Raw genomic sequence first — 27,580 nt, 5'->3', positions numbered from 1 at the left:
CTGCTCGCCATCAATAACGTGCTGCAAAGTGCTTTCTTCCACAAGTATGACTGATATGGCAGGAGTGCTAGGTTGTCATGGCGACCACAGCCAAACACACACACCCGCATCCCCCACCCCGATGAGTACACTCACGGCACACGGCGGGCGAACGCCAGTCCACGGTGATGCCCAGCTGGCAGCAACGATGGGCATAGGCCGCCACGCTGGTGCAGAAACATTCGCAGTCACCCCCCCTGCTGCAGCCACATGTGTCCGTCAGGCAGTTTGTGTAAAACCAGGTGACATCCACCTGTGTGGGGGGGGTGGAGGACAGCCAGATCCCGTGTCACTCATTCAGCATGCGGTAGGTGGGGGTCTTTCACTCGGACATGGGTAGGCGTGTGTGTGTGTGTGTGTGTATGGGGAGAGTAGCTCTCTAGCCTTTAATCCCTCACTTTAAGCCCCCCAGTGGACAGGGACCCAACGTGGGGGTCAGATTTGCCTCTGAGCCTCAGCTCAAAACAACCCCCCCCCAAAAAAAAAACCCCGACAGCTGAACTAGCAGGAGCCAAGAATCCCGGCGTCTCTGTGCCAAACTGAAAGGCACACAGGGAGAGAAACACTGAGACTGCAGTAAACACACACACACACACACACACACAGTGTACAGAAACCCCAGTGTATGTGTACCCATCTTCCCCCTAATTAATCCAAAGCAATAAACTATTTCTGTGCCAGATTTTTGTAACACTTGAAAAAGATCTGAGGTGTAAGAGGAGCGGGTAGCCGCCACACACCTTACGGTCACCTTACACCGTACCACACACCTTACTTGCTGTACACCTGTTGATGTTTGGGGAATTAATACTTTATGAGCACTTACTGTTGCGTCATTTCATTTATTTATATGGCCGATCCCATTCTCCAGTTACAGCATGAAGCTACTTACACTGATTTACCCATTTACACAGTAGGGTACTTTTTACCGTATATCACAGGGCAAGAAGCTTGATCAAGGGTACCGCAGCAGGAGGTGGGTTTCAAATCTGGGTCTTTCAAGCGCAAGGGGGCAGCTCTAGCCACCGCGCCACCTGCTGGCCGCTATGTCTCCTCACGCGGTAGATGAACCATGATACGATGCTGGTACCAGGACCAGCCCAAGGTGCCAAATTCACATCCTGGAGGATGTGTGTGAGCTGCTGTATGTGCCAGTCCTTTAACCCCATTTACACACACACAGCCCCAGAAGGGTGTCCCGAGCGGGACCCCAAGACAGAACGATGAGCAATGAATCATAAATCACATCTGCGCCACACCGATGGCTTTTCCTCACTCACTGGGAGGCTTTGAAAAGTCATGAGTTTGTTTAATGAGCCTGGTGAAAGATGATTACAGTAAAAACACTGCAAAATTCAGTGCACAAGTAAATGTAAGTGGAGGACATACTTAAGGGCATAATGGAAAGTGAAATAGATGCTCATCAAAATGCGGGAGAAACAGTTCCAACAGGTGCTAAAGCCAACAAAAAATTGAAATAAAGTGTTATGAGGGTACATGCTAGAAATCTGCATCAACAGCATCAATGCTGGATTTGCACTGAATAAAAAACATATATAGCTATTACTGTGAGAGCTGGGGTGGGTCTGGGGTTCGAGTCCTGCTTGGGGTGCCTTGCGACGGACTGGCGTCCCGTCCTGGGTGTGTCCCCTCCCCCTCCAGCCTTACGCCCTGTGTTGCCGGGTAGCCTCCGGTTCCCCGTGACCCCGTATGGGACAAGCGGTTCTGAAAATGTGTGTGTGTGTGTGTGTGTGTGTGTGAGAGAGCTGGGGTGGGTCTGGGGTTCGAGTCCTGCTTGGGGTGCCTTGTGATGGACTGGTATCCTGTCCTGGGTGTGTCCCCTCCCCCTCCAGCCTTACGCCAGGTATTGCTGGGTTAGGCTCCGGTTCGCCGCGACCCCACTTGGGACAAGCGGTTGTAGATGTGTGTGAGAGAGAGAGACAGGGCTAGACTCAAAACGCCAATTAAAGCAACAGCGCCCCCTACAGGGGAAAGGGCGAAGTGCTGTAGTACCGCTACTCACCACAGGGTGGCAGGCTTGGAAAAGCTCACTGAGCAGTATCCCACACCGTCTTTTGGCGAAGGGCTCTCTGAGGGGACTCAGGCTGCAGGGGTGTCGGATGTCAGGACTGTTCACACACTGACAACACAGAAAGACACACACACACGGGTCAAACGGTCAGTTCCACATTGAGGTCCTGCGCTGAACCTACGCGACTCAACATCTGGCACACAAACAATTATTCTTACTGTGTAACACAGGTAAGTACCTTGTCCAAGGGCACTACAGCTGGAGGTGGGATTCGAACCTGCAACCTCTAGGTCCAAAAACAGCAGCTCTAATCACTACACTATTAGCTGCCCCCTAATTTAGAGATGATATTTACCAATTTTCCATTAATTTTTTAAAATTTTGTCCTGGGACTCCAAAATCAGGTGTCAAACAGGTGGCCGTACGGGAGACTGAGGGCAATTGGTCGGTACCTCGGCTGCCGTCCAGCTGTTCCCAAATTCCTGCGGCGTGGCGGAGACGATGTTCTCAGGGGTCCTCATCTCGTTCATTGTTTTCATGTCAAAGTTCCCGCAGAGGCCAGAGAGCTTTCCCTGAACACAACAGCGACAGAAGGTACAGCCTCATCACTCACGTGCCCGTTATCTGAACACATGCCCTTCAAAGATGATGAGCACCGATGACCGTTATCTTCACCTCCATGTTTACTCTTACTCATTTATCGGACCGGCAGGCAAAGAGCTCTAGATACAGACAGTGGACTATGGACACACACAGCTTGTGTGTCTAACGCCACCATGTTGCCGGTTCACATCTCTGCAGTAGCTCCTACAGAAGTGACATTCAGATAGCAAAAACACAGGAAATCATAGCACATGGTGTGGGACTCATTTATGGAACTGTCAAGAGATCAGGGGAGAAGTGGCTTTCAAAGACATTGGTTCAAGACCCTTCTTGAATGTGGGGGATTCAGCAGCTCTGAGGCACAGGGGGAGATTTGCGGGTAGTGAAAAATATTATTCAAAAGCACTTCAAATAGTTTAGTTATTTTCTTGAGAAGTGTCAACCAGACAGGATGTGAAAGTGACGGAATATAGCAGAAATATAACTTTTCAGTTATATATACAGTATATATATATATATATCATAAAAATGTGTGTACTATAAGTGGGGGCGCGGTGGCGCAGTGGGTTGGACCGGGTATTGCTCTCCAGTGGATCTGGGGTTCGAGTCCCGCTTGGGGTGCCTTGCGACGGACTGGCGTCCCGTCCTGGGTGTGTCCCCTCCCCCTCCGGCCTTACGCCCTGTGTTGCCGGGTTAGGCTCCGGTTCCCCGCGACCTCGTATGGGACAAGCGGTTCAGAAAGTGTGTGTGTGTATATTATATATATACTGAAAGTAATTTTCCCTCTACATCTCAGATTTCACATTAAGCCCTAGCAAGGCTGGTTTGGAGGTGGTGGGGCCTCCAAAACCACTTTAACATCCCTCCAGTTACCCACAGGACCTCAGATGAAGGTGTCTGGATGTCTAGTCTTGGTGTCCCAGTCATGGACGTCCTGCCGTCCACCTCACCTGCCAGCGTGGGCCCGCCTGGATGTGGATGGTGGTCTTCCTGTCCCACAGCACCGTGAGGTCCTCCTTGGGGATGTGCAGGACAGTGAAGACCCCAGCTTGCCAGAGCAGCACCCCCTGCTGCCCATCGATGAGACTCGAGGGGTTCTGCGGGGGAGAGAACAGAACCGGTTCCCCTCGCTGAAGACGCTTCGGCAACGGTCCGATTCGAGATCTTTTAATGAGAGGAGGCCGCAGCTCACCGGCTTCCCGCTGTCGTCGTCAAACACGATGAGGGACCTCGCGACACTTATCAGCAGGGACTTCCTGCAGATGATGCCGCTGTCATAGCAGTCCACGTTTTCAGCCGTCACGCTCATGGTCAGATCGACGCTGCTCTGCGGGAACCGAGCAACATGAGTGGTCAGGTGGAGTGGCTCAACTTCAAATCTTTCTATGGGAATTGCTCAACTAAAGGGGGTCCCCGACTTACGACAGGGTTCTGCTCCAGTGACCTTAATATAAGGAGACTGTTGTTAGTCACAAACCCCTTACACTGTATTATATGACTTTTGTGGCTATATGAACAATTATTCATGAATGCTACCTTTTTTAAAAGGAATTTGTTATTTTTAGGGGAGCGCGATGCGGCAGTGGGTTTGGCCTGTGCCTGCTATCTGATGTGTCTGGGGTTCAAGTCCCACTTGGGGTGCCTTGCGACAGACTGGCGTCCCGTCCTGGGCGTGTCCCATCCCCCCGAGCCTTGCGCCCTGCGTTGCCAGGTTAGGCTCCAGTTCACCGCGACCCCGCGTGGGATGAGCGGTTTCAGACAATGTGTGTGTGTGTGATTTGTTATTTTTTCACTAACATAGAAAAATACAGTGTGATATTATAATTGTATTTTTGTGCTACGCTGTTATATTCACTCATAAATAGTATAGTCATAATTGTAGGTTGTCATAAGTCACACATGTTGTAATTCAAAGACTACCTGTACTTTGCTATTTCCTACAGGCAGCAGGTGGCGTAGTGGTTAGAGCTGCAAGTTGGAACCCCAGCTCCTACTATAGTACCCTTGATCGAGGAACTTACGCAGAACTGATGTACAGTAAAAATGACCCAAATAGAGAGACATTGGCTACGTGAATTAATGTAAATTTGTGCACGGTTGTGCCCGAGGGCCTCACCTTTACCAGGTACACCTTACAGGCCCCCACATAGTCGAACTGCAGCCCGTCGAAGGTCCTGTAATGGCGATCACCGTAAATGCTGCACATGGCTGGGCAGGGCCGGAACTCACACCTGAACGTCCCGCGCTGGCAGACGCTGCAGGAAAGGGACGTTACGGCTAAAGCCCTTCAACAGAGAAGCCTTTTCAGTCGGACACGGTGTCCGCGGCACCTGATATACAGGCAGACGCTGGATAGGCGTCTGTGAAAGAAACGTCCGGAAGTTTCACATTAACAGAAACTGCCACGGAAATGTACCGTTTTCCCTGTGCGGTTAAACACAGCCGGATTGCGGGTTTTACATGGTTCGCACCTGGTTTCGCAGCAACAACAGCGTAAAGGCCGGGACTCACCAGTGGTGACAAGGAGAAGTGACTTTGTCTCCAGGGTAGTATTCCTTCCCCTTCCACACGCAGGGGCAGGTTTCAGGTTCGAAGCATTCATCTCCATGTCTCAACAGCCTGCAGGGTCCGTTAAGGAGCATTACCATCATTCCCCGTCTGCCTGACATCTTTGTCCACGGAGACTTGCAATGTTAAGTAAACAATTTTATCATCAATTTCGCATTTACACAGCAAGTTATTCCCACTGTATCAACTCAGGGTAAACACCTTGGTAAAGGGTGATATAGCAGGGACAGGATTTGATCTAAGAACCTTCAGACTCGCATTTTTACGCTCAGGTTAGAGTTGCCACCTTGCCCCCCCCCTCCTGCTGTAGTACCCTCGATCAAGATTCTTCCCTGGAATTGATCCGGTGAAAATTACCCCGCTGCATAAATGGGTGAATCAGTGTAACGTCTAACGTTCCAAGTCACCTAAGGCATCATCTAAATAACAGTTATGAATAATAATAAGAACAGCTCGCTATAAGCGAAGATGAGCACTGAGAGCCACTCTGGGGTCTGGAGGAACTAGAGATGTCTGGTTATCGGAGCAAAAGACACAGTCCCGGGATAGCGGATCCTTTGTGTCCCCTCCGAGCACGGCTTCCAAACCGCTACACATCGCAGATAAACATCTTGTAATATTCTAGGGATGATATATTCCCACTATGACACGGGCAGACAGCGAAGCGACACACTGAATGGGCCGGGGACAACTGCGGGGTTCATCTGCGTAACGTTACACCGCAGATAAAGCGGCGTTAACAGGTCCCTTTATAAACGGGCCAAGGCGCCGAACCAATTGCTCCAATCAAAGGGCCCATGACAATACGTCCTTTTGCCTCCGTGCGCTGTTTATAAATAACTCCTCATTCACATGTTCTGCATTAATTAAATCACTATTAAAAGGGCGGCACAGATCACTCTCTCAAAAGCCATCGATACCATACCTCACTATTATCCTATTAACTTTTATTTGTAATTGGAACTTGAGGGCAGCCCGGCAGTCTCTGGAAAGAGCGCTAAGAACTGAATTTGAGATGCCAAACGCTGTGGATTACAGATGGAGGGGGTCAGTGAAGTACCTCTCCATGGATGCTCACAACATCCTCCAACTCAAAGTTCTCCCACCTCTGGCGCAGGGCAGGAGAGCAAGGAAGAGCTTTGCGGAGCCACAAAGGGGGCCTCTCCGGCTTGGGGCACTGTGCCACCGTTATAAATTAATTCCCACCAGTAGGGATAGCTTAATTTCACGCTTCAAGAGTTCTTAAATGGATGGATAAAATCTGCAGATGCCTTTTGTTTTTGCCAGTTCATATTTTCCAAAGGAATGAAAAGCGCAAAAAAAAATTGCACAATTGTGCCATGTCTGGAAAGGCAAAACAAACATTAACTGCCTTCAAAGCTGCCCGAAAGCTTTTGGGAAAAGGGAAACATGCGTTTAGGTTTGCCAAATTGGCCTGAAAAATGTAAACAACCAGTCTGCTAAATATTTGCAGTGAAGGAGGATGAACAGCAGACCCCTGTCCTTAAAACGGACAAGAGCGGCGGGGGGGCTTATGAAATATACACATATCATGTTCTAAAATTATATTGCATATCTATAATTTCAGCCAATGGCTCTTTAATACCAAGAATGAGTACATTTTATTTTCACTGTTTTTAATATTATATACTACATCTCTATATTTACTGTTTAAAATCTTAAAATGCAGAAATATAATTTCCTGGTCTTAATAAGACACCTGTGCCAAAAATGAGTGTCAAACATGCAAACCTGCTATTCAACAAGCTCAGCGAAAAATGAGCCCTCTAGAGCTTAATGGCCGGAGAGAAAATGCCACCCGCACCCTCAGGAGGGTGTAATGAAACAGCAAAAAAAATACAATTTGCAACGAACGACGAGACAAGCCGCACACCTTTCCCCCAGGTGAAATTAAAATGTGCTGATGTTCGCAAACAGGTTGCAGGAATTTCTTTAAGCGGCTTACTGGCCACCTGACACCACCTCCCACCTGTTTACTGCATGCATAAGAAAAGCATTAATTTATAGAAAGGAGGGGGGGAATCCCAGTTTGTGTAAAAATGCATTGATCCATGCTCCATTAAAATATATTTCTCTGGGTTCTGCAATAAGTTCTTTAAAAATAGTTTTGATAAAGTTATGTTAAGAGAGGCGCAGCGGGTTTGGCCTGGGCCTGCTCTCTGGTGGGTCTGGGGTTCGAGTGCTGCTTGGGGTGCCTTGCGACAGACTGGCATCCCATCCTGAGTGTGCCCCCTCCCCCTCCAGCCTTGCGGCTTGCGTTGCCGGGTTAGGCTCCGGCTCGCCGCATCCCCGCTTGAGATAAGCAGTTTCAGACAGTGTGTGTAAATTTATGTTGTAGAAACTGAAATAATGCATTCAGACGTATAGTAACATAACTGATATAAAGTATTAACACCTCAGAGCCCTTTTTTTTTTCAAAATATAACACCCAGCACTGCATCCTCAACATACTGTAATATGTTTATTTACTAGCGGTACTGTTACTGAAAAGGCATTGAACTTTACGCATTAATATTTTAGATTTCAACATAACACAGAGATACAGGGCAAGCAATGATTGAAAGAAAATGTGTTTTCTTTCTTTTTATGAGTTTTGGACAGCTGTTAACTTTCCTTAGATTTCCTTAACAGAGTTATGCAACACTAATTACCATAGACTGGTAGATATATATGATCAATACACCGTGTAATGTACACTCACCAGCCACTGTATGCGGTACACCTTGCAAGGACTGGGTCAGACCCTCTTTTGCCCCTAGAATACTATGACTTCAGTGAAAAGCTACTGGACACATTCCACAGGTCCAAGATGGCTTGACAGCTTCACACAGTTTCTGCATTTATTGGCGATGCATTCATTCTGTTGACACCGCATCCCACCTCATCCCAAAGACGCTGTTGGCATGAGCAGTGGGGACTGCGCAGACCACTGGAGTAAAGAAAAGACACTATCTTGTCTGTTTAGCCACTCTGAGATGGTGTATGCTTTGTGACTTGGCACATTGCCTTGCTGCAAGGGTCTGTGTGAGAAAGGCTAGACTGGCCATCAAGGGATGCACCAGTTCTGCAACATAGTTTTCGTCCTATGTGCCCTTCAAATGATATTCAGTTAGTTCTAAAAATCTCATGTGCAGCAAGAAAACATTTCCCACACCATTACATGGATTTATTCTTTCTTCCAACATGGTCCATGTATTCATTCTTCCTACACTAAGTTCCTGACCTTGCCCTCAGCATGTCACAACAGAAATTGGGATTTGATAGACCAGTTTTTCCACTCATCACTTATCCAAGTTTGGTGACTGTATATCCTTTGGAACCTTCTCTTTTTGTTCTGAGCTCAGACCGGAATGGCCTTCTGCTGATGTAGCCCATCCATTTCAAGGATCAATAAGAGTGCGTTCGCACATCCCTTTCTGCATACCACTGCTGTACTAACCTGTCATTTTTGTACTTGTGCCCTTCTTGTTGGCTTTCAAAGTCTGCCCATTCTTCTCTACCTACGTGTCTGATCAACAAGGTGTTCTCACCCACAGAAATGCCATGCAGTCAGTGTTTTTTGCTCATTTTCTGCAAAATCTTGACACTGTAGCGTTCAAAAATTCCAGAGGTGTGGCTGTTTCTGAGATGTTGGAACCACTGCAGCTGTGATCATGAGAAGTGCCTTCAATCACACGCCTTGTCCATTTTAATGCTCAGATAAACTATAACGAGGCCTCTTGACTTACTTTAGATACTGAGTCACAACCAAGTGACTCATTAATTGCGGGGGGTGAACAGTACGTGTAGTCACCCAAGTGTACCTAATAAAGTGGCTAATAAGTCAGTGTATTTCTTTGTGAAAAGAACAGGTAATTTTTGCATCACATCACCTATACATAGTACAGCAGTTCAGTACTGAAAGAGATTATTGATTAACAAATGACTATGAGACACGCGCACTGCTCTCTTTATTTACTGTTTTGGCGTAACGGCTCTTGGCTTGTCAATGGCGCCGACACGAGAACAAGGAGGCTCTCGCATCTCGGCTTTCAATTAATAAAAAGGCCACTTAACCCTAACAGTGACTTGGTGATGTTTGACTCTTAGAGGATCGGGTGGCCTTAATCTGAGCTGTACGGTCTGTGCTCAACATGAGCTTCATGCAAAGCTTCCCTTTCGGTGGGATGACTATTAACAGCTGGGGAGAAGATTGAGCTCTCATTAGACCATTAGGCTCCGGCCTGGGAAATTCCACGGAGCACTCACAGAGGAGGTCTCCAGTTACAGACAAGATCATAGAAGCAGTGGTCACCTTGACCAAAACAAGGGGAACCACGATTGACGTTTCAGGTCTAGACATTGTACGCAATTAACCAGTACGTGTTCCACATAAAAAAAAAAATCCACCCAAAAAGAGTGGGAAGGGTTACACATGTCTCCTTTGACGTTATTCAGACATCTCCAATAGAGATTAGCTAGTGTACCAGCTGACCTTCATAGACCAGGTAACAGTCAGGGATCAGTAGTGCTCGACCCGTGGTTCGCCTTTCACCGGGAACACACATCAATGCTCTCACTATGCCACACGGCTCCACCCACCAACCGCACTTGAAACTGCTTTGATCAAACCCCCCTGCCTCCTCTGTTTCCCATCCCTTCTCCTCCACGTCGAGAAGAACACCTGGCCTCCCGTTGTGAGGCAATGTCGGAGGGGTGGACATTTTGGAAGGGGCTTCCCAACAAAGGGATCATCCCAGGATAAGAGCACCCAGCAAACATCTAGGCAATTAGTTATGTGTCATTTCATCACATTTAATTGGCTTCATTTTCTTAAATGTTTTTCTTCACATTTAGGTACTATACCAAGCATTAGTATATTAATTATTGGTATAGCTTGTCAAATTGCCACGATTCCGATTTTTAAAAGCTTTCAAACTTCCAGGCTGGCCAAGAAATCAGGGCTGCTTGCAAATCCAACATCCGCGCTTCCCCACCCGTGATAACTGCATCACACACAATCGCTCCTTTGTCTCGATAAGTGACACCAGTTGCAGGTTTAGCCTGCTGTCCACCTCAACACTCAAGCGTGGGAAATAATCAGACATTAGCCATGACCCCTAACGGTGACGTCATCACTGTGGAAGACTCACATAGGCTCAGTGACCTTCACAACCCAGGCCATATTTACAATGCTGCTATTCATCAAGGAAGAACCTCCATGGATTGAGGGGCAAGTTGTTTCCATCCAGGGGTTGGGCTCTGCCCATCCACTCGCTGGCTCACTCCATCCAGAAGTTTCCTATTTCATCCGAAATACCAGGCTCCGCCAACCACGTGAATCATGCAGGTGTGTTTTACCTGGAGCAGTTAACGTTGGTGCCCAGAGGCTGCCTTGTGAGCACGTGTTAAAGGAGAACGCGGTGGAAAGGATTCATCGCTGAAGGTCCCCAGATCATGCCGGTCATGTGCCAAGTCGACCTCGGCTAATGACGCAGCACAGCCGTGTGCAGAGCGTTCACCCTCCTGGTGTCGCCTAACCCCACCGGGGCTAAAATCAGAGCACGGTGGTGCCTGATTCAGCATGCATACTCACCCTGGGGGGCAAACACAGCCGGAGACGCAGGGCTCGTGGGCCGAGCAGGTGAGGTTGAGCAGGTACGACTCGCAGGTGTGCTCACACTCCAGCCCCCTCCCCGGAGAGGGCTCTTCTCCCGGCGGCGCACACTCATGGTAGTGCTGCCCCAACGGACATGTCTTATCTGGAAGAGGGAGCGCCGATGATCAAGGGCTGGGACACCACACAGGATTATGAGAATCACAGCATTTCCGTGCTCTTCCGTAGAAAAGGACGTGAACCTGAATCCCTCACAGCCAACAAGGCCACCGGCATTTCCTCCAAAGGGAATTTTTACAGTGTGTGATGAAAAGTTAGTGTTTGTTTTTCATCACTGTTATATGTCCTTCAACCTGATCTCCCCGCCCAAAACCAGAACTTTGTACGTCAAAGCACTGCATCATAAATAACACTTACTGACGACAGAACTCTCAGGAACCATTCTTCCGTCCTGGCAAACCCTACAAGGACAAACACATCGCACACCATTATACTGCATGTGAGGGCTGAGGAATAATACTCTTATATACCGTGTTCAGTGCACCATGTTAATGAGGCAGAATGAGCGGGAGGATCTTACTGTACACCTGATGAGCTCATAATAACGTCTCCGGGCGCATACTCGACCCCCAGGAAGACACAGGGGCATTCGCTCCTGAGGAAGATGATGACGAGCACGTCAGCTGACCAATAGGAATGGACCGAATCGGCCTCCCCTCCCTGGTGGCCAAAGGGGCCTTCCGCATTCAGAAAAAAATGTAGAAATCCCCATCTACTAAACTGGGTAATTTTTACTCTATCGGATCAGGGTATGAGCGCTAATCACTGCAACTCCTACTCCCCCCGGACTACAACAGCACCTGGAAGCACAACTCTTTACGACTCCCTCGACAGGGCTGTGCTGCACTGAGGGTAAAAGTCTAAACCAGACACGGGCAGGATGCGGCCCCCGGGTGAACAGTGTCAATTGGCCCGCAAGGCAAAAAGAAACTTCTTTTACTGGTTATGTTATTGAAACCTTAAAAATATGTGACGTTTATTCACACGCGCGAGAAAGAGCAATAGGTAAGCCAGGGCTCTGTAGTATATGTATAGCCCCCTGACAAAATGAGTGGCGAAAAGAGGCCGGTTGATGCGGAGCGCAGGGTATTTAACAGCAATAGTCTGCCCAGACAAGAAGGAGTGAAAAGACAAATCGCTTTCGAGACGAATTGTAATGAGGCGGGTTGAGGGAATAGCGGCACGAAAGGCACGACGACTGGGAAACACATTCACAGAGGTACATTCGTGCACAGCGGTTAGGACTAAAATGGAAAAAGTTAGCTGGTGTGTTATGGAAGTCCGAGTCTGACGGGAAAAAAATATGGGTCTGTTGAAAAGGATGCAAGATAAAGCGTCTGAAATTAATCCAGAGCAGAAATGAATGTTTTGCATTGCTCAAGAGGAGATGCTTCAGTCAGTGCTAAAACTTAAGCATGTAGTAACTACAGCACTACGTCATGTACTAGACCCACTCTTACAGATGAACATGTGTCACCTGTGTGGAGTTTGCATGTTCTCCCCGTGTCTGCTCTGGTTTCCTCCCACACTCCAAAGACATGCTGTTTAGGTTCCCCCATAGTGTGTGAGTGACACAGAGTGTGTCCCACTAATGTATGAATGAGTGACCCATTGTAAGTAGTGTATCTACCAGTGTAAGTCACTTTGGTGAATGAAGTGTGTGGGCTGATGACACTACAAAGAGTTCACCGGAAGTCGCTTTGGAGAAAAGCGTCTGCTAAATTAACGTGATGTAAATGTAAGCTGTGCTACACATAGCTACGTCAGAAATGACACGTGACTTTAATGCACTCGCCCAAGCTCATCAGAGACTGTATTCCTCCACTGAGATGGCTAGTTGTCACAGAAAGCCAATGTGCTCACTAGTACACTTGTTCAAGTCTAGTAACTGATAACTGAGGAGGGGTCAGCGTATCTCCAAACTCCTACACATTTTTATTGTTTCTGTTCAGAACATATATTTCCTTCGGTGGAAAACAGGGTTACCCGAACGCCTAAAGACAAAGTACCTTTCACACGTTTGGTGTAACAAACCAAGTAACCAGATTCAGTCTGGCATGATTTTGTAAGTAGAAATTCATGTGCCGTACAGAATATAATGTTTTCAGTGACAGCTCGCGAGACGTGTAGTGTCTGCGTGTGTTTGGCCCTTGATGCCGTGGCAGATTTCTGATGTGGTCCTCTGTAAAAAATTATTGCCCACCCCTGGTCTAAACCACGTTAACTTAAGAAATGGGGCGGAAATATTTAATCTGTGACATCGAAAGCAGATTAAAAAAGAACGAGGTGGCCGCGTCAAACCGATGTCCCAGAAGTCCAGGACTCTGTGAGGGTACGCCGGCCTCGGTGGCACAAATTCTTTCTCGCCAGTTATCAGATATGCGCGTCGTTGGCGGCTTACAGGTGGATGAATGGACGGCTTCACGGCAAATTCCTCGCTGTAACTCTAGTGCATGTTAAGTAAGACGCAGAGATGTAAAACCTGAAGGCATTTAAGAGGAATACGAGAGCTTGTGTCCTCGGGCACACGCCGTAAAGGGATCGAGTGCGCCGAGCTCGAGGGATGTCAGCGCTGCGCTGATCGGTGTCTGCATGCGCTCAAGGACCAGGTGGAGGAGGTCTGCCAACCCAGCGTGACGCACTGTGGTCCTTCACGGCACAGGAGTCGGCGCACGGATGCATTTCGCACTCAAACAGCCGTTCATTTTTATAAAGGCCAGAAATGTTGTGTTTTAAAGTGCCTGAACAGATGTTAGTTATATTTTTCAAATACTTTTTTCCCTTAAATTTATTAAAAACAGTACAAGTATGGATGGACAGGTCCACGGAGCCATGGCCGACTCCCAGCGACCATTTGTGTGGTTTCCAAGACAACGGTGGAGCAGAAGTGGTTTGAGTATAAGTCCAGAAATATAAAGAAACTAATAGAGCATAAATATACTAACTTTATGCTATTGCTGCATGATAGTGGAAAAAGCACTGTGTCGAAATCAGTTTTTGGGTCTGTACTTACAATAAGGCTTAGACGTTGCAGAAAAAAAAAAAAAAAAAACTGCCCACTGCTCTGCACCTTCCCATGTTTGTCAAAGGAGCTCAATAAAACTACTGGCTGTGGTACAGTGGTACCATACTTATCCCGTGGTGCACTCATGTGTCAATAATATTAATGTTTTGGCCTTTAGGAAGAGCTCCCAGGGCCCCGGCCTACACTGCCGCTGTCCGGGTGAGTCCTACCTGTGTACGCAGGTGCGGGTGCGACTCCTGTAGAGGGTTCCATGAGGACAGATGCAGCCCTCTTCGCACTCCTCGCCGCAGCGCTGGAGGACACCGTCGGACGGGCAGCGCCGCTGGCAGGATGACACGCACGTCCCGTACTCAGTGGTTCCCGGGCATTCCGGGGCTGCGTGGAACATTGGGAAGAGAAGGGAGTCCTGTGGTAACCATGGTAACCAAACACCCTACAGCTGTGATGAGTACGCTGCCACACTCTGTAATTTGGGGTTTATCAATCCCAGTCCAGGCAGCCCAGTCTGTCTGAAGTTTGGTACCCAGTACAGCTGGGGAATGTTTACTTACCGTTTTTTGAACTGGAGCAATTCAGGGTAAGTACAGCAGGAGGTGGGATTTAAGACTTGAGTACTAAGGGTTTTATTATTCTAAAGAGAGTTAGAGAGCTGGAACGCCTACATACACACAAGGCTTGCAGAGTGGCGATAAAACCCAGCTCATTTTACATGGGAAAAAACCTTAAACAGCAGTAATGGACTCTCTTATACTATCCGCTGTGTCAGACAAATGGAATCAGCTCCCAAAATCCAGTTCAGTGCTCAGTCCGTGTAAATACCGGTGTCAAAGGCAGACAAAACAGTTTTTTTCTACAAACCGTTTATTGGTAGTTACCATGGTTACTCAGTTAACTGTAACTGAAAGTTTAATCCAAAGTGGCTTCAAGTGTCTGATCTGTTTATTGATGGGGGTGTTTTACTAGAATAAATTAGGGTAAGTACCTCGGTGAGGATGGTGGAGTGGGGCTCGAACCAGCAACCTCACTGGGAGAGGGACGGTTCTGACAGGTGGAGCTCTTACCGCATTGGGTGACATTGGCTCTGAAGTCCACGTTGACGCCGTGCTTCCTGCACTGTCGAGCGTAGTGCGCCAGGGCCGAGCACAAACACGGCTTGCCGCACTTGCAGGTGTCGGCCTTGCAGCGCTGGACGAAGCTCAGGGGGCTCAGGTGTTCGTGGCAGGGGGAGAAGAGCTCGCCGTCGAGGACGCCGCACATCTCTGCCGCGTAGGAGGCTGATGGGAACAACGTGGAGGGGTTTAAGAGAATTGCCCACATACCTCCACCTGCAGTTATAAATGCCCACTGTTAACATTTAAGTACCAGGAGCAATGGGGGGAGTAGTGCTTAGAGTGGCCACCTTACACTCAAAGGACCTAGATTCAAATCCCACCTCCTGCTGTTGTACCCTTGGTCAAGTACTTACCCTGAAGTAATGCAGCAAAAATTACCCCGCTGCATAGATGAGCAAAACGTAAGGAAGTTTACGCTGCTGCATGTGTATTGGTTTAAATCCCCCACAAAATGCAAGCAGCCCTCTGTATGAGCGGCCACAAGTGTAACTTGAACAAACACACAACCAGGAATGGGTCCGGTGGAGGCAGCGCACAACACAGGGGCTCTTGTTCCACCTGGATTTGTTTTGTCGCAGTGGTTGTGGAGGGTTGGTCCGAGGGACTGGGGGGCGGAGGAAGGGAACCCACCTGCCTGCTGGTGCGTGTCACACGGATCCAGCTGAGGAAGGCCAGGGCTTTGCACGCAGGCCGAGGACAACTTCCACGAGTTCCCGAAGAGCTGAGGAGTGCTCTCGATCATCCCTGAGGGTGAGCTGGATATAGCAGGAGCCAAGCAGAGGACGCAGTGATCAGCACATTGTAAATACTGACGTTGTTTCCCCGTCAAAGTTCACTCAAAAGCCGAGGACGGGCTGAGATAATGGGAAGAAGCGGATGGAGTGCAGCGGTAGAGAAAAGCCCAGGGAACAGACACAACTACGGCAAAACGAAATTGGTCTACGGCAAATTTACTGCAAAATCGTGATCGCCGTGGAAAGACTGGGTTTCCGCACAGCCTGTGTGTGAATGCTCAGAAGGGAAAAACCGTTGGCGGGCTCACAAGAAGTCATCCTGACTGTTCCCGTTGAAGGTTCCGCACAGTCCAACAGTGTCGTCCTTCCAGAACTCATCCACCTGCAGGTAGAGGCGGAACTCCCTCCAGTTGTACAGCAGGCGCAGGCCGTGAGCCGCCCTCACCTGCAGGAACATGGAGGACAGCTCCTGGATATGAAAGACCTCTAGAAACAAACAGAGGAACCCATTAGTTTTGCACCGTGGTGCAGCACACCTGCAACAACTACAAACACAAGTTGTGGTTTCACGTCCGAAAGCTCCGCGCAGAACCGTGGCGAAGTGAGGAGCCCAGGAGAATAAGAGCAGCAGGTAGACGCGGGAACATCGGAAAGACGTGCTTTGTGGAGCGATACGGTGTGAGCTGCAGTCACTCAATACACCCAGGGCACCATGTGGCCGGCGGCGCGGCGCTCTCAGTCGAGTTACCGTCCGAGTACGGCAGGGAGATCCTGTACTGGCCAGACACAAAGACCTCTCCGCTGCGGCTCAGGGTGACCTCCATCCTGGGATCCTCATCGATCACCAGCGTAACAGACTGGATGCAGGCTCCGTCCAGGTTCTGCAAACAGTAATGGCCCATTTTGGTTGGTCACATGGGAGTCAACCAGCCCTGATTCATCTACTCTGTGACGGGGGGTGACAGCTTGGGAAAACTCCTGGGATAAAATCAGTCGTTATTTCACCCGTGATCCATTTTATACTGATATTTCTCTTACAGGATGGCGAAATCAGTCTCCTCTGAATGTATCTTAAGTTTGAAGTAAAAAACATGTTAAAAGTCCATATGCACATCTGCGTCCAGGTTAGGACAGCTCATCCAGGCATGACCAGGCCTCTGGTGATCAGATAGCGGAAGGACTAGAAGGTTCGGCACATCACAATATTTTTTTTAAGAAATTTTCTTTAATTTAAAAAACAGAAAAATATCTGCAGATTGGAACACAAGTTGTTTTTTAAAAAAAAATGTGTCTATTTGAAATGATTTGTTCGCGCAAAAATTTTAATAACAATGTAAAAAAATAAAAAAATGCAGATCTGCTAAGCAAGTGTCATAAATACTATGACATCCCCCCCAACCTGACTTTGTGATTATTTCTCATTTTTTTTAATTCAGTGCGTAAATTTTATTTATGCACAATAACAATACGATCATGTCGAAAAGGCTCAAACTCACCAATAGGATATGCTGTAATGACTGGACCTCCACCCCCCCCCCCTCCATTAGTCTGGTCACGGCAGGACAAACTATTATAATTTATATAGAGCCACGTAATTATGAAAAACCCATCATGCCATTGAGTTCAACCTGAGATTGGCATCGAGATCGTGTCATGAAAACATCTCTGCTGGCACCAAGTTCGTGAGCAGCAATTTGCAAGCGTTCTTCAACTGAGGAGGCAAATATGAATACAAGAAAGCTCACTTGTGTAAGAAAAGCTGGTTAGAAATAAGGTTCAAACCTTATCCAAGAGCAGATCTTACAGCCGGAGAAATTCTACCTTGCGGTGAATCATCAGTTGCATGAATTATTTCTTTCATAAGGGTCGTGGCTGGCGATTAGCAGGCCATGTCACACGGGTCGCTGCCCCTCTTGGTGGGGCGTCTTACAGAACCTGCCCTTTCATCCAGACTGCACTGTTCGCCTGGCCGCCACAAAGCGCGTCGCTCTGTCAGTCTGCGGGGAGATAAGGTAATCCAGGGCGATTGCCTGTCTGCTCCCCCATCCACAGTGTGTCTGACACAGTATCCCAGGCCCCACTTGCTGCGTGCTGAACTGTAACGTCGGCACCCTAGGAGCGCTGGGAAATCGGCGGCTTTGTGGCAGAGAAGACCCACAGTCTTTGTAGCGCCTCATGTGTTATCTGTCCCACTTCCCTGAAGAGTCTGATCGCGACGTAAATGTGTCTCACATGCCTTTGTGTCCCGTCCTCTGGCCATCCCTCCCTCTTTGGGCTAACCTCGAGGATCAGAGCCAAAATGTCCAAGCTCAGCCATTCCAGCGAAAACGGGATTAATTGCGTTGGTGCAAAGCACTTCCCGTAAAGCACCAGTCACAAATTCAGTTTTTGTATACTTGCGTAATATTGCACCGAGTTCAGCAGTTTGAAAGTCGATGCCGGTACCGAGACAATCGGGACGTTTATGGACGCCTTTATAGGGTTGAGGTACGGCGAGAGAAAATCCGGAACCGTTGTGTTTTTCTACGGCCGTAGAGCACCCACGTAAAGGACTTGTATCACTTGGAAAATTAAGACCAAAATGGGAAATCTGACAATATTCCGTAACAACTATAGGTTAACCATAGACAACACGATACGGTGTATTCTTCTAGAGGGCTCTTACAAGGTTAGAGAAAAAGCAAGACATTCAGATACGACTCATATTTCATGGAGACATTATACAGTATGTTAAAGTCAGCAGTACATTTCTTTCATCCTTATAGCAAAACAATATAGTAAATATTTATAAATTATGTAATTTATGATTTGGAACTGAAAAAGTGACCAGATGACAACCGAGGAGAGGAAAACAAAAACTCCAGATTGATGGCAAATTTGACAAAATTAACTTCCGGAAGTCATGGTCTACTGGCACATAAATACAATCGACAAAATACAACCAGCTGGGCGTACCCCCTCCTCGGTCAGCAGTCTGCTCAGAATAATTTAATTTATATCACTTCTCAAATTAATAGTGGAGATTCAAAAACACATCCCACGTCACATCCTGAATAATGCCACATTCATATAACTGCTCTTCGTGATTAACCTGGGCTATCCACCGGTACCTTTCACCAAAAAGAAAGGGAGGAACTCACCGGTCCGCATGGAGCATTCTGGATCGTGACCGTGAACCTTCCGGAACTGTGGCTCTTGGCCAGGACGTACTGACACGTGGCATGGAAAGTGTAGACTCGTCCATCGAAGGTCTCGAAGTAGATGTCCCCCGTGACGGAGCACTCTCCTGGGAGGGGGCACGAGCCGAGCCCGGGTGGGTACATTTCGCTCATGAGACCGACTGCAGTTCCGAGCAGCGGTGACTCAAAAAACAAAAACCTGGTGTGTGCGTGCAGGGCGTGTGTACCTGGACAGGTGTACTCTGTGCAGTTCCACAGCCCCCCCATGCAGGTGCTGATGGGAAAGAAAGCCAGAGAGATGGGTTACAGGTTGGCTAAGCTGTCATTTCACAGGAAATGCTGCTCGTGATGAGGATGAGGGGAGGGGTCTCACCAGCTGTTGCACTCCTCCTGGACGGTCTGACCCGACATGTACGTTGTACCATGGTATTCGCACGGGCAGTCGGCGGCCTCCACGCAGCGCCCGCTCTCGTAGATCTGATCTGCAAAGCGTAGGGATCATGAGCAGGTGTGGTGGCACTGGGGCAGGGATGGGGCGCAGCAGCACCGAGGCCTCACCTTCAGGGCAGTAGCACCCGTCCAGGCACTCGAGCCTGCTGTCGATGCACATGCGCTCCATGCTGCAGGACACCGGGCAGCAGGAGATGCACTCCCTGTACAGCAAGTCGGTGGGACAAGACACCACTGTGGGAAAAAGGACAACACAGGGACCGATTCTCAGCGTTCAGCACATGGTCCGCTTTCATCAAAGCTTTTTTTTTGCCTAAGCGGATGAGATCAGGGATGAGTCCCTGTTGTGCATACGAAGCCTGGAAGGACTGGAAGGGAGGTGGCCAAAGGCCGAGGCAGAAAGGTCGGAGGTCCGAGGGCATACCGCAGCGGCGTATGTGTTCGCGCCAGCCCTGCAGGGGGTGTTCAGCATGGCCGCATGCCCTAGCGTACTCTGTCAGTGCCCGGCACACTGCTTCGTCATTCGGACCCAACCTGTCAGGTATGAAACAACACAAGGCATTCTATGTGCTCCATGACAGACCCCCAACGACGGGTTAACCGTTGTCCCTGTGACAAGCAGACGACAGTCAGGTCACTTCTCTGGTTTTTAATCTGGTTACTAATCAGACGACTGCACAGGTTGCTAATTGGGCTGCTAATATTGTTGCTAATTTGGTTGCCATTTTAATTGATAATCTGGTCAATATTTGCAGTGGTTTTGGGGTCACCAATCTGATTACTAATCACACGACTAGATAGGTTGCTAATCTGGATACCGATCGGGCTACTACACAGGTATCTTATTGCGCTGCTAATAAAGTCGCTAATCTGGTCGCTAATTTGGTCGCTAATTTGGTTTCTAATCGTGTCTCTGGTTTGGTTGTTAAATCTAGTTCTTGGGTTTCTTTCGCGGGTCCCAGCTGGACAGCGTGGTCCACAAATGAAAATCGGGGAAATATGCGCCGAGCCAACGCGAGCCAATGGCCGTTCTCGTTGAAAACAACAAACTTCCCGCCGTATACAGCTCTCTTCGTTGTCACACGATGCTTCCGTGTGGTACTCGAATGCACGGTAATCACATATGTGACCATGTGCACAGTAAAATCAACAGATATTTCAGCCGGCATTCCCATTCCGCTCATTTCGTATATCTGGAGAAGCTACATTTAAGACGACGCGCGACCACGCAGCAAAGCATGCTGGGAGTGATACTTACAGGCAGAGGTCGTTGGAGCAGCTGGCCATGTAAGGATACGGACTCACAAACTCGTGGCAGGGTTTGAACGGCTCGTCCAGGAACAGAGCGCACACCTCCTTCACTTTCTGCACAAGATACGAAGTTTTACACGCGAAGTGAATCATCGTTATTTTGCTCTCCCCAACCTCTCCTTCCAAGGTCGAGGCGATTTCCTCAGGAATACATCACTTGACCCCCTTCTCCAAGGCTACTTACACTGATTTACCCATTTATACACTAGGGTCATTTTTACCGTATCATTTCAGGATAAGCACATTAATGAAGGACACTACCGTAGAGGGTGGAGTTCGAACCTGGGTCATTTGATTATGAGGTGACAGCTCTAACCACCACCCTCAACTAGTGAAAATACTCAGCAATAACAAACACTCACATATTATTGGAGTGGGGTTACAGCAGGTGCAGGATTGGAACCCAGGACCTTCTAATTACATGTCAACAGCCCGAAAATCTAAGCTACCTGTGACCCCGTCCCTGGAATGTTCCATTGGCTTCTGCACGTAACGTCAAGTGCTGGCCTTCAGTGTCATTCAAAAGATAGTCAAAGGGCAAAAGACCCCTCAGATCAGGACCGATCTTCTACGGACCTCCAATCCTGCACACATCTATGGCACCACAGTTGGGACCCAGTACCTGCAGAGTATGGGGGTCCTGAGCAGAGCATGGGGAGGGGTATTGAGAAGGCACCGTGGGGCAGGTGGCCCGTTGTGGCTCCGCCTCCATCCAGCTGTTCCCAAACATGGCCAGGTCTTCTGTGAACAGCCCTGTGGAGAGCGTCGACCATATTACAGTTGGTCCAACACGGCTCGTCTTTCACGGTGAAAGTCCTCAGGAGGGATACATGTAGAAGGCTCCTGCTCCATGGCGCTGTCCACGGGAGGCCCGCGGTACACCCACCGTAGCTGGTTCTCAGGTCGTCCTGGATGTCGGCGTTGAAGTTCCCGCACAGGCCGCAGGTCCTGCCCACATGTTCGGGACTCATCTTGATGTAGACGGAGGAGCTGCTTCCCTCCCAGGCCAGCGTGAAGCCGTGGGGCTGGGTCACCACGACGTACTGGGCTATCCTCTCGAGCTCCACATCGTGGATGCTGTGAGGGAGCTCGACGCTGTGGACGGAGAGGCGGGAGAGCAGCATCGTCATCGTCCCTTCGCAACACGCAGCGAATGCCATGTTGTTTTTGACACAGGATGGAACGCGGGCTGCCGGAACGAACGGTCCAACAGCTTTTCAGCGCTTTTCCTCGGCCGAGGAGTCACGGCGCACGGGTCTTTAATTACCTCTGTCCTTTGAAGGTAACGTTGTGCTTGTGTAACCGGATCTCCCCCTCCCATGGCAGGTAGAGGCTCACGGAGCGGGCACACGAGTGCGGCGACGACCGACAGCCCGGGTCGTTGTGAACCTGGCCGAGCGTGGGAGAGAGATCCCTGTTGTGGACAGGCGAGCTGTGCCAACATTTCCAGAGGCAATCTCTGCGCCGAACCGTGCCAGCGGAGCGGCCGAACCACGGAAAGTCGCACGCTGGCACCCCCGACTCACCTCCATCCGAAAGCCAGACAAACGATATTCGCAAGCAGGTAAACAACATCAATAACTTTTTGTCTCAACCAAAAACGCCACCCCCTCATTCCCCCTCGGCACCAACCCCCATTTCCCAAGGAGTCGTACTTTTTTAGTGGGTCCCGAAACAAAGTCAATTGTTGTTCTGGATGTGGGAGGAAGAGAGCGAGCAGGTAATTACAGCACTGAACGGTAATTGACTCTAATAATGAGATCACTTTCCCCCAGTTTCCTGGACAAATATTTGCTCGGGGCCGAGACTTTGGAGCCAACATTACACCTGGTGCCAGAAGACGAGTCTTTGAGGAAATGAGCTGCAGTCAAGTTTAAATTTAACGACACAATAAAGTCTGGACTCCAAATAAGTGTAAACTTTCCCACAATGTTTCAGTTGCTACGCAGCAAAATGTGTTAGAGGTGCTGCGTAGAAGTGTTTGATAAACATTATCATATGCAGTTTGTTGCTCCACGTTTTATAAATGGGAAATTTATAAAACAATATATCAATACAAACAATACAATATAATATAATATAATATATTTTACCAGAGCATTTTCGGGTAAGTACCTTGATCGAGGGTAGTGCAGCAGAAGGTGGGATTGAACCAGGAACCTTTGGAGTTCTAATCACTATACTACATACTGCCGGTAAATGTCACTAAGTGTTATTATTATATATATACTATACACAGTATGCTGAGCTCTCATTCTAACATATAAATTAATTAAATATAAATGGAATAATTGGCTATCAGTCTCTATGAGCATGTGCGTATTTTATTCAATTCCAAACGGACTATCAACACGTCTTTTTCTACAGATGTTCTCATGTACACCGACGGACGTCCACTGAAGTGAACAAAGTTAAGCGCCTTGTCTGTGGGTATTGAACTGTACCCCACCCGGCAGCTGAAACTGCAACCTTCTCGATATGACCATGATTCACTTTCTCTGGATTGTGCCGAGACATTTCAATAGACGGTAAACGTCCTTTTCTGGTCATCCACAAACCAGGTTCGCGTCCTGACCTGTGGCAGGTAAAGCCAAATAACGGCAACTATGACCCATCGACCAATAAGCAAACACTTCAAAATTAAACTGAGTGGCTCCATGGGATCGATGCCAGGTTTACCTGTATAACAACACCTGTCTGGGAAGGGTCCTCGCAGTCCCGCACCAGGGTGTAGGAACACACTCCCGGGAAGTAATAGTACAGTCCATCAAAGGTCTCGTAGTTGTACTGGCCCCAGGTTCGGCACGTCATCTCCCTCTCGAACCCCGTGTTGGGCACTGGGACCAGAAACCAAAATGAGGAGGACGTTTCAAATAAAATCATATTTAAATGCATGCTTGAAATGGTCATACTTATTAAATAAATATAATAGAAAGAGCAGTTTTCTGGGACCTGTTTGACACCGATTTCCGGTCGCTTGGTACAAACTGCAGTTGCAGGAATCGCCGTTGACACAGCGCCCCCCGTTTAGACAGGATGGTGAGCAGGAGCCTGAAAAACAGTCATGTGGCCACTTGGCTGATCAGCACAGAGTTCACGAACGCTCCGAAAATTCACATTAATTATACATTTAAATGACTGTCGTCATCATTTGTTCGCCTCCTTTTTTTCCTACGGTAGCATTTTTTTATTATAATATTATAATAATATTATTACTCTCCTTGAACTGTTTGAAGAGTTTTAACGCTGTATGGATTTTTTTAAAGGGTTTTTCAAATTTTAGTTCCATCTGTCTATCCATTATCAGGAACTGCTTGTTCGGTGGAGGGTCATAGTGGTCCAGAGCCTATCCTGGAAGCATGGAGAGGTGCACCAATCCATTGCTGGGTAATTTTTACTGCATCATTACAGGGTAAGTAAATGATCAAGAGTACTAGAACAGGAGGTGGAATGTGAACCATGGCCCCTTGAGTCCAAACGTCTCTAACAGCCATGCCACCTGCGACCCCAGTTATGCCATATAATAATTCTTAATTGAAAAGTGGAACCAGTGGTAAATTGATACAACCCTAATCCCCCCAGGGACCCGTCCCATGGTGCTTGACTCTTTCCAGATCGCCGATCTTTGATTCGGGGATACGCTCAGCTCAGGTGCAGCTCCAGTAACCCCAGGCATCCGGCACCTGCCCTTTGCGTTCCCAACATATGGCGAGCGTGGAGGGAAGCAGCTGGACGCTGTCCTGCTACCCGTCCCGCTGGACCGTAGTGACACATGGTGTCAAAGACCCGACACGCTGGATCACAGGACCCCTGGCTCAGCCCGACCCGCCTCTCCGCTCTCACAGAGAGGGCACACAGAGAGGTCAATTGTTCCAGCGCCGGCCACTGCTCACGCTGCCTCTGGGACGGGCCCTCGCACTTTGCTCACGTTTTATTGAATATGAAGGCAGACAAAGGTTCCCATTATTCCCAAAAAACATTGAGATACTGTATTGCAGCCTGGTAAGATGTGGTATTTTCCCAGTTCCATCGTTCTGATATCTATCTATCGCGAGTTGAACGCAACTGTTAGCAAATTATGGCGACTCCGTTTTCAGAGATAATGTCAACCTTTGTACGGAGCTCAAAGTGGGCCGGCCAGTACCTGCAGCTCTTCGCATTGATGGCTTCTGGGCATCTTCTGAACCCAAAGATGTGTTGGTAGATACTGCTGCCGTTGCTGAAAGTACTGCCTTTTGACACGGTTTCAAACATAGAAAAGAAGGGCAGAAAAGAATTGTGTAAATGGAATCCTGGGCTCCCGGCATACAAACGTTTTGTTTGTATCTCCGTGTCCCCTGGATTGGATAAAACAATCAAACTATTGGAGGCTTATGATCAGATAGGGTTAGATTTACATTTCCCCTGCTGGCACCTGAACCCGGGGCCAGTGTCTCAGGAAGAGAAGAATGTGTCGTTTTCAGAGAAGCGGAGCTAAGCCGTTGTAACTGGACCTACATCGTTTAATTAATAGTGTTAGCGTTTCTGCAGCGCACTCAGAACGCAGAGGGCCAACACTCTCGGGTGACCGATTAATAACGAAACAGATTAAACGCGGGACACCGAAGCGCCGTCTGTCTGCAGCCGGCTCTTTTAATTCCTCCGCCTGATAAATTCTGAGATTCAAGCAGGGAGATAAAAAGCTGAAACCCGTAACCGGCGAGAGTCGTTTTTCACATGTAGGATGACGGGAGGAGGGGAGAGTGGGGTGGGGGGGGTGCATTTATAGGGTTTTATACATATGGGTTTTGTACGGGTGTTTAAGGGTCTCAGAATGAAAACAGCAGGAAAAGAGAGAAAGCACGTTCAGTGAATTTTACATTTTACATTTACATTTATTCACTTAGCAGACGCTTTTGTCCAAAGCGACTTACAACGGTTACTATGTAGTGTTACTAGCACACACACCTTATTCGCCAAGGTGACTACACTACTAGATACACTGCTTACAAGCTACTCATCCATGCATCAGTGAAGCACACTCACTCCATGACACTCACACACTATGGGGGAACCTGAACACCACGTCTTGAACTGAATTATGATAATGATCCTGGCCCGTGCCAGATGAGACATGGAAAAACCCGGAATCTTCTCCTCCGGGTGTGTAAAAACCGTAAACCCCGGACGGTTCCGAGTCTCGAACCTGAGACACCTGAGACGGGTTCAGAACCTCAGGAGCAGGATCCTTTACACCCTGAAGAGCAGGGCTGGGAAAGGGAGCTTAATTTCAAACCGATGCACGTCGCTGACGTTAACGTCAATAATTACGTTTTAAGAACTCGGAAAATTAATGATGCGATGTGCAGTTCAGTGTTTTAGTGTAAGTTAATAAACGCATTTCATCGGTGAATGAAACATTTATACATGCAGTCTCAAAAACAACTGTATCCACTGTACCTACATGTAGCTAATAAACTATACATTTTCACTATAGGATACCTTTGAATATGATTCTTTGCAATTATGCATTTATAGAATAAATATAAACATATAATACAAATGGAAAAAATCAACTATTTTAGAATCAAGTAAAAATGCACATCGTTTCGATACGGAGTGGTAAAAGATACCCATGAGGGAGCAGATAACACACTTGAAAAGACACACTAGATTTTTTGAGCTGTAATTCAGGGAGAACATGATTCTAAAGCAAATAATGCACTAAAAAGTATAAACCTTGCGAACAGATGACGTTAAAGGAATTACCTGGCCATGAGACCAAAAAAGAGGGTAGACCTTATACAGATGTGCACACAGTAATATCAGAGGAATTTGATTTTTTTTTCAGAAATGGATCCCAATTATCTGCCTTTGTGTGTGACTTCAGTAAATGTGTAAAACCTCATTTTTTTTCCCTCTTTCCTACATGACCCTTAAGGATCCTGCTCCACATCCAACTTAATGCGTTGGAAATGCATTTTCAATGCAGTTTTTCCACTCCCAGACCCCCAGAACTCCTGACCACAGCACCCCGAGCCCCAGACTCAGGTAGCCCCAGACCGCCAGAGCACAAGATCCAGGGACCCCCAGAGCTCCTGAGCACAGGACCCCCAGAGCCCCAGGCCCAGGGACCCCCAGAGGCCCAGAGCCCTACCTCCTCTCCTTGGGAACCGGTATCCCATTTCGGCACCATTATACTGCTGCTTTTGCTACGGGCAGAAAAGGGAGAACAAAGAACTGGTTTGTTCTTCGCACGTAATCTGCACTTCTGCTGGTCAAGAGAAACTCATAATGCACAAACAAATGTCCATATTCAGCCAGTATCATCAGAATATAACTTGTATTATTTCAATGTCAATATCAGCAGTGCCAAATGCACTCAAAATGATTTAAAAATTCACTAATTTATCTATGGAGCTGCAAATGCAAAAAATGCAGAAAAATAATTAGTAGATAACAAGGTGACAAATAACCAAATATTAAATGTGGCTATAACACTTAACACACACTTTAGTTTGCACGTGCACATAATATGGATAATGTAACAATAAGATGTTTCACTTACTTTTCCAGACCATCCCAGTAAGTTAAATTCACACTATCAACACTCCAGGAAAAAACTGCTGGAAAGTAATTTAAGTAATTGAAATTAATGTAATAAAGATAAAATAACTGTAGTACACCTTAGTTACATTACATGTTACAGTCAATGTGATGCACTTATATATGTATATATATTACATGGTGCACAAAATACACAAAATAATCATAATGTAATAGTCAATTATATATATACTATATAATATAGTTGACGATTACATATATACTAATATATATATACAGAAATATATATACATTCAACCATATG

General features: G+C 47.8%; 1 protein-coding gene across 1 annotated transcript in view; it reads right to left on the bottom strand.

The window, feature by feature from the left end:
* The window catches only part of otog (otogelin), a 45,696-nt gene extending 18,802 nt beyond the window's left edge, over positions 1-26,894 (bottom strand). Inside the window, exons 1-27 of the mRNA XM_018765317.2 lie at positions 26,867-26,894; positions 23,683-23,781; positions 23,410-23,567; positions 21,998-22,119; positions 21,617-21,825; positions 21,353-21,483; positions 20,678-20,784; positions 19,844-19,953; positions 19,523-19,653; positions 19,343-19,446; positions 19,197-19,243; positions 18,931-19,076; positions 16,539-16,671; positions 16,099-16,276; positions 15,687-15,811; positions 15,006-15,218; positions 14,154-14,319; positions 11,440-11,514; positions 11,277-11,320; positions 10,839-11,004; positions 5,186-5,293; positions 4,791-4,929; positions 3,867-4,001; positions 3,625-3,771; positions 2,524-2,643; positions 2,063-2,179; positions 136-292 (exon numbers count right to left, since the gene is read on the bottom strand). Of these exons, the coding sequence (XP_018620833.2) occupies positions 136-292; positions 2,063-2,179; positions 2,524-2,643; positions 3,625-3,771; positions 3,867-4,001; positions 4,791-4,929; positions 5,186-5,293; positions 10,839-11,004; positions 11,277-11,320; positions 11,440-11,514; positions 14,154-14,319; positions 15,006-15,218; positions 15,687-15,811; positions 16,099-16,276; positions 16,539-16,671; positions 18,931-19,076; positions 19,197-19,243; positions 19,343-19,446; positions 19,523-19,653; positions 19,844-19,953; positions 20,678-20,784; positions 21,353-21,483; positions 21,617-21,825; positions 21,998-22,119; positions 23,410-23,567; positions 23,683-23,781; positions 26,867-26,894 (3,415 nt within the window). The remainder of the gene's footprint in view (positions 1-135; positions 293-2,062; positions 2,180-2,523; positions 2,644-3,624; positions 3,772-3,866; positions 4,002-4,790; positions 4,930-5,185; positions 5,294-10,838; positions 11,005-11,276; positions 11,321-11,439; positions 11,515-14,153; positions 14,320-15,005; positions 15,219-15,686; positions 15,812-16,098; positions 16,277-16,538; positions 16,672-18,930; positions 19,077-19,196; positions 19,244-19,342; positions 19,447-19,522; positions 19,654-19,843; positions 19,954-20,677; positions 20,785-21,352; positions 21,484-21,616; positions 21,826-21,997; positions 22,120-23,409; positions 23,568-23,682; positions 23,782-26,866) is intronic.
* Between the last annotated feature and the right edge of the window lie 686 nt (positions 26,895-27,580).

Source organism: Scleropages formosus, chromosome 5 (assembly GCF_900964775.1).
Source record: "Scleropages formosus chromosome 5, fSclFor1.1, whole genome shotgun sequence".
Taxonomy (NCBI): domain Eukaryota; kingdom Metazoa; phylum Chordata; class Actinopteri; order Osteoglossiformes; family Osteoglossidae; genus Scleropages; species Scleropages formosus.
Note: the sequence above shows the minus strand (reverse complement) of the source record. Positions and strands in the feature narration are given on the sequence as shown.